A 7,325-nucleotide genomic window follows, 5' to 3' on the forward strand; every position below is an offset into this window, starting at 1 on the left:
CATATAGATTATTGAGAACGTAATACTATTAACAGACCTAATGTTTGTTGTTTTTGCAGGTCGGATACCTCGGTGGATCATTTATTTACGGGGTGTTACATGTCGTTGGTAGTTTTGACAAGATTGCCCTTTTATCATTTATGCAAGTTTACACTTTACAGTGTAAAACCGACTAATTTTGCATATAAATCACTAAGATTGCCCTCTTTGGCGAATTGAGTTCATAGTGGGGAAAGAAATTCCAAACCAGTGCCCAAGCCATATAACACATCAGAAAAAGTCAAAAGCCTAATAAAGAGCAAATATTTCAGTTAAAGTGTATACAAAAAAAATGTGCGTTTTGGAATGACTCAAATCACCATGCCCGTTAACAAAGCTAACAATTGCAGATAAGTAAACCCTAAATCTTCAAACTAAACGATAATAACAAATATGAGTATGAAATAACAAATATCAAAATCAACCTAAGGAGGCTACTGAAAAACCAAGATTGGTAGCACTGGAAAGGGCATTCGACAAACCATTTAAATCCTGCAAACAGTTTTAACAACAATGTTAAAATAATAGTTGCAAACACTCGAACACCAAAACTGTTAACAATTAAAATCCTGCAAACAATTTGCAGATTCATCCGTTTTCAAGTATCATGCTTGCACACCCCTATAAAACAATACTATAATAATACTTGTGAGGCTTATAATGCTGTTTCTTTTATTAATTATTTTCAGGTGCTGGGAATGACAATTACCTCAATGTTGCTTGTTTCTGCTGTTGGTTTCCTTCGAACATGACGCTTTCTTGTTCGCCTTCTTTCTGTGCCAAATATATTGACAATCTGAGAAAGTAATATGATTTATAATTTTAGCTTCTAAAAACACAAATCATTTTCAATAAATGTGGCGGGCATATGGGTATTTCCAGACCTGTTCTTTGAGGTTGCTAACATTTGAACTCTCTTTGTTAGCTTGTGCAGCACCAAGTTCAACAATAGCAACCCATTCTGCAAACTTAAGTGTACTAAGTGTATCTCCAACAACATCCAACTCTGGAATTTTGTGAACAAATAAGTGTCTTGGCTTTACCACCTAACATAATACAACATCAACCTAACATTAATTCACAAAAAGTAGATTTAATATGCATGTATACAAATCATCTTGGAGTAATTGTGTGAGTGTACTGTCTGTCCTGTAAGGCACATGTGCATTCTTTTGAGCAAGTGATGACATCTCCATAGGCGGATAAAGATTTATTAATATGTTGGGTTTCTTTTAATCCATCTCCAGTTACTTCAGATTTATCGACCCGTACACTTCTTACAAGATCAACTACATGCTTACATCGACGAATAACACCTCCTGATGTCAAATCGCTCCCTTGCACGTGTACACTCAAGAAACTGTATTTATTTAAATTTAAATAGTCAAATGGTCAATCAATGTGGTACTTTATAAAGTTTCTCTAAAGTTTCAAAATTACAAATTTAAGGTAACCTGTGAGAGCGAGAACCAGTGGCGGATCTAGAAGATTTTTTCAGGGGTAACCTGATTTTTTTTACCTATGGCTAGGGATGAGTTGGTATGATACTGACCCATACCAATCCCGATTTTCTAAAAAACTTGATACCGGAACTGAAAAAGTTCGGTTCATTCAGTTTCGATTCGGAATTGGTATACCCTAGGCAAAAAATTGGTAAATACTGGTAACGATCCCAATTCCCCGATCCCAGTTTTCATAAAAACTTGGGTACCGTTACCGAAATGCTTGTTTCGATACCAATACCATTTTCTCATCCCTAACTATGGCCCCTGACGGTACCAAAACATTATAATTGGAGAGTCCGGGTTAACTGTTATTGTTGTATTCACGATCATGTGATGACTATTATCTTTTAATAATCAACTTGTTACAAACACTAAAATCTCAACTTCTTTTAACATTATCTTAATATCATATTGATATTAAAATACCTTCAACAAAAATTAATTCACTGAAAAAAAAACTCTTCATAAAGAAATAATAAAATTAGCCTTCGAACCATAATAATACTAAAATATTAGTTTAACGTAATTTAGACTCGTAACAGTAAGATAATATTATTCAAAAATTAAAAAGAAAACTAAATGCTTATTCTGAAATTAATAAACTAAACAAAACTTATAAAGTGAATTAAATACAACAGTTTTTAAGAAGTTTGTTAAAAAGAAAGAAACAAGTGGTTTCAATTTAATTTAACTTTTGGTCTCTCAATATCTATAAAGGCCCATACCATTCTTATATATTGAAATGGGCCATGACTTAGTTGTTTAAAAGGATCCCGTAATCATAGATTAGTATTAGGTCATCTTCCTCACTTACTCACTTCATTGTTCCTGCTATTAGCAGAGCCTTTGGTGACACTAAAAAAAATTAAATCCGGCAATCCAGTTTCACTCTTTTTTTCATCTCAGTACTTTCCAGGGGTAACCTAGTATTTTTTTGTCAGGGGTATCCTAATTCATGAAAAACAAATTTTGCTCTAATTTTGTACTTAGCCATGAAAGTTGAGGGGTAATCATAATGTCAAAATATAATAAAACAAATTTTGCTCTAATCTAATACATAATAAAACTAAAGCAGAGCATAATGTCAAAATATAAATAAACTCCCACTAATTATAAAATTCATGTCCATTAGGCAGAGAGCTACTGTAAGAGTTAAAAGAGGTTTTCCTATCAACAATACCATAAATAATACTTGTGAAGTCTTTCGACGATGGTAATACAAAAATTTAACATAATAATTAATTAAGAATACTCATTAAGTATTTAGTTTAAGAATACTTTAACATAATATAACTGTTTGATTTCTCTGTGTGAAAAAAATATTTTTATTTTATAATATTTAAATAGATTTAAAAATATTATTTTTTCTAATATTTGGGGTGGTTGAGTTTCGAGAGTTCTAAGCCATAAACCAAACTGTAAAATCTGGTGTTTCAAACTGTAAATCGAATCAGTTCAATCCTGAACCCACCCTAAACAGGTCGATTTAAATCGGTTTAGGCAATTCGATGCACTCCTATCAGAAAATAAAATAAGTTTGCTTGTTTATACCTTCAAGTTCGATCACTTAATTGAGAGATCTCAGAAACACTTGCAGATCTCTGAAGCTGCATAGGCACATAACATAACACAGTTAATCAACACTGCTAGATCACACAAATCAATAGGATATCTGTTACAATATTCAAGTATTCGCTACGATATGATGAAACATCGAATAATTAAACCTAACTAACCTAGGGCTCACCTATGTTTGTAAATAAAAAATACCATAATTCACATTCAAGTTTTTGAAACCAATTTAGGGTTGATATCATACACGAAAGCAAATACCAAATAGAAGACATCATTGATAAATTATTGAAGACTAACAAAGCGCATTGCAGCCATTAATGTGTACACACTGGAGACATATGACGTCATCAAAGTAGCCTAGCCATGTCGGTATAAATGTTTTAATAGGCGATTATGATAAACATAAATGTAAAACATTAACATAGTTTAGGGCGTTTTTGAAGTCACCTTTTTGTTGGATCGAGTAGGGAACTTTCCATACTGCAGATAATTGTAGAGCTTGCTTGTTTCGAAAACGCATTGTTTGCATCAGGTACATGAGTTGTACCAGGAGGTGTTTCTTTTGATGATGAAATTGGTAATTGTTTCCTGTCAGTGAACGATTACCATGAGTGCAAATTAAAAGACAGCTTATTACTACATACAATTACCGATTAAATAAATTTACACATCCAATTAAACTTAGTAACAAAAACTTTCCTATAATGATTATCAAAAGTATTATTAAAACTAACAGAGAAGTGGCATATAATTATTAGTACCTTCACCAACCTGATGTCCACATAAAACAAAGAAATAAATACATTTATTAAGTCGTTGATAAACGCACAGACTACAACAATATTTAACTGCAACGTTAGGGTTTCAGATTCAAAGGAGACAACAGTGATGAAGATAATCGGGAGTCAGCAGCTACAATAGGCTTCCGATTTCCATCTTTCACATTATTACCTGTAATATGATCTTCAAAAGCGAACCTCGGAGGTATGGACTGGAGAGGAATCAATCAAGAATTGGTTTAGAGGCTATCGTCTGGGTTAAAGGGTAGTTTAAAGGCTTATGGTGAGAGGAGATGACTGTGGCTATGAATTGATTAGGGTTTATGAGGATGGATAAGAAAAGACGATTGAATGTGTAACGAGGTGAAAATTGGAGTTGATATAACCCGTTTAATGGTATCATGGGCTAAAACCGGGCTAAATTAATGAGAGGCCTCGATCAAAAAATCAAGTAATTTGGTAGCTTTTAAAAAGGTGGAGAGCAATATGAGAGAGACACATACGATTTTATTAAGGTATTATATAGATACTTAGATAGATACTTAATAATATAAAAAATATCGGTTTAAAACAATAAGAAATTCCGTCACGTATACATGCATACATATCCCAATAGAAATTTTAGTTTGGGCTTGCAATTGAGTCCAACCCAAATATCTTTATTTTATATTTTGATCCATCAAAATGACATGTGTATAATAAATCGATGACAAATCAATTATAAATGTTTATAAAAATGAATGGTCTTAACAAAGCAAACATTTTTCTTTATCATCCAGAGTAGATATAATTAACTTGGTATGTTTCTGAAAATTATCCATTAATTAAGATGCCAGCTATTAAGAGGTGTAACTAAACACACTCTACCTGTAACAGATTCAGATGTAGGAGGCTATTGAACAATTCCTACGCTTCTTATAACACAATAATTGTCTTCATTTTTTATGAAACCAAACTTTATGGTATGGCGGTTGTTCACAGTTGTGGAGGCTCGTTGGAGAGGGGGGGGGGGGGAGTGGGGGTGATTGTTTTGTGTGTTCAATTTCAAGAACCAATAAATGAGGAAACGAGTACAATGGAAGCATGGAAGCGGTGTGGCGGTGGCATAACATGGAGAGAGAGTAGAAAGAAAAAATGTAGTAAAATCATTTGTCGTGTGATTAAAGGCGACCAAGCCGATTGGTATGAACTATGTGTGTGTATCACATGAAAATTTTTCCACTAACGGGTTTTACCGCAAGACGTGTGACATGTCAGGATCTAGCTGACGTGAGGTCGAAGACACACTAAAAAATAAACCGATTACAATTAATTAGATAGCGGTAAGCGGGTATCGAACACAGGGAGTATGTGGAAAATGCGTTACTGAGTAGCTATAAAATTTATCTAAATTAAACTAAGTGCAAAAAGTAAATTCAATGATTTGGTTGTTTGATGTGATTTAACAATAAGAACTAAAAACAATTTAGCAAGTTTAAAATCAATATGAGAAAATATGTCTTCCCTCGGTTTCAGGTTTCCATGAATGTTACAGTTAATGTTTAAACTGAGATGAACATTAGATAAAGTTCGTGTTTATGTAAACGATTGCGATAATTGAAGATCAAGTACTTGGATTATATAACGCAAGGTAATCAATTAGATTATCTAATCCCGAGTCCCTCCCGATTAATCTTGATTACATACAAAACCAAGAATTGACGGCTTAGAATACGAATTCAATAAACTAACAAATTAACAATTAATTCATCAACACCATAATAATTTAATCAATTAGATCAAACTAATATCTCAGAAATTGTCTAAACATTCAACCAAACAAACATAATAAACCTTACAATCCGAGGGAAAACACAAAGGAGTTTATCCGAGCATGATTCGGTTCATCATCTCTTCGATTATAGTAATCATATGAATCAAAAACAAGTATTCAATGGTTACACAACCCACAATTGATGTTATTGAACCCCCAAGATCGCCCATAGTCGTTCTCCAATGATAGATATGTCAAAAGACACCCAAAAACCCAATAAAATAGGGTTAGGCTAAATGTACCCCCCTGGTTGCTTGGCATACCCCCCCCCCCCCCCTTAGAAAAACCAACTTTCATATTAACCCTTGAAATCATATAATTACCAAATTAGCACAAAAAGTAAGGATTTAATATTATTTTTTTTACAAGTTGCGTTTTCTTTTTATGATTTCGAGTTTAGGGTTTTGGGTTTCGGGTTTCGGGTTTAGGGTTTCGGTTTTAGGGTTTAGGGTTTAGGGTTCGGTTTCGGGTTTCGGTTTTAGGGTTTAGGGTTCGGTTTCGGGTTTAGGGTTCAGGGTTCGGTTTCGGGTTTAGGGTTTAGATTTTAGGGTTTAGGGTTTCGGGTTATGGGTTTCAGGTTTCGGGTTTAGGGTTTAGGGTTTTTGGTTTATTTTGTAAAAGATAAAGTGGTAAAATAAGGATATTATAGATACATATACTATTAAAATTTAAAAAAGATATCAAAAATATTAATATTTTATTAAAAAAATAAATTAATAGTAATACTTGATAGTTTTTAATTTGATATATGTAGTGGAAGTTATCAAATGAAAGTAATGTTGTAGGGACTAATATGTATATAAATAATGTTAAGAGCTAATTGTAATTCATGTAATAAGTTCAGGGGGGGAGTATATTTAGTAAAAATGGAGTAGGGGGGGTATGTTTAGCAGCACCCAATAAAATATGCTGAAAACGGCAATTACGACTGCCGGACCGTGGCCCACGGTTCACACCGTGTCTCACGGTCCCTCCACGATGGTCCAAGAACCCACGGTACGGTGTAAACTATTGTTTTTAAGCTGGGTTGACCGTGGGCCACGGTGGAACACTTGCTCAAGTTCTTGTTTCTTCATATCTTTCTCGTTTCAACTCTGTTTTCTTCACCGTTTTCGCCTACATCCTCGTGATTTCATCCTCTATCTCATCATACCTGCAAATAACCACACAACAATAGTTATCATTCCCACGAAATTAACACTTAATGCATGGATTTTTATATCAATTAAGCACACTTACGGGTCATCCTCCAATGCACCCGTCACATCCCCACACTTAACCGTTGCTTTCCCCCAAGCAACATTTCAACACAAACTTTTTATTACTTTCAACTTGTAACCACCAATCTTACCAAAATTCCGGTTCTGTTAAGGTCTCAAGTCATACCCTATTCCCGTATTTTTATCAGTCGCACTAGTTCACTTGACTTTCCATTTAAACCATAGATTTCTAACCAAACCTAATATGCTTTCGGTTTTTACCTATACATAACACACATTTACACATTAACCTTTTCTTGGTGATCATCCATACATTTCACATTTAATCAATTCTCCTCGCATACGCTTGTACAATCATCAAATCTCCACCTACATAAATGCTTTGACATGAATG

The 7,325-nt window shown here is 33.8% G+C and overlaps 1 protein-coding gene across 3 annotated transcripts; it reads right to left on the reverse strand.

The window, feature by feature from the left end:
• Positions 1–390: 390 nt before the first annotated feature.
• Positions 391–3,273, reverse strand: LOC143623121 (kinesin-like protein KIN-14Q). 3 transcript variants are annotated; one of them, XM_077094100.1, is made up of 5 exons: positions 3,096–3,273; positions 1,181–1,399; positions 924–1,085; positions 749–835; positions 391–531 (listed from the first exon to the last, which is right to left on the reverse strand). In XM_077094100.1, the coding sequence occupies exons 2-5, from the start codon at positions 1,205–1,207 to the stop codon at positions 460–462; spliced, it is 348 nt and encodes a 115-aa protein (XP_076950215.1). In that variant the 5' UTR covers positions 1,208–1,399; positions 3,096–3,273; the 3' UTR covers positions 391–459. The 3 variants fall into 3 exon arrangements, with proteins under 3 accessions (XP_076950215.1, XP_076950216.1, XP_076950214.1); XM_077094101.1 differs by lacking the exon at positions 3,096–3,273 and having other exon boundaries at positions 749–813; positions 1,181–1,503; XM_077094099.1 differs by lacking the exon at positions 3,096–3,273 and having other exon boundaries at positions 1,181–1,503.
• Positions 3,274–7,325: the final 4,052 nt, after the last annotated feature.

Source organism: Bidens hawaiensis, unplaced genomic scaffold, assembly GCF_021521415.1.
Source record: "Bidens hawaiensis isolate Kalapana, Puna unplaced genomic scaffold, B.hawaiensis_p1.1 tig00003307_1, whole genome shotgun sequence".
Taxonomy (NCBI): Eukaryota; Viridiplantae; Streptophyta; class Magnoliopsida; order Asterales; family Asteraceae; genus Bidens; species Bidens hawaiensis.

What these genes read in the sequence shown, in the direction of transcription:
- LOC143623121 (XM_077094100.1), bottom strand. Translation starts at nt 1,207, where the DNA reads ATGCACATGTGCCTTACAGGACAGACA. An exon ending in TGTGCCTTACAGGACAGACA is followed by an intron (nt 1,086 to 1,180) that starts GTACACTCACAC and finishes GTATTATGTTAG; the next exon opens with GTGGTAAAGCCAAGACACTT. An exon ending in TTAGCAACCTCAAAGAACAG is followed by an intron (nt 836 to 923) that starts GTCTGGAAATAC and finishes TTACTTTCTCAG; the next exon opens with ATTGTCAATATATTTGGCAC.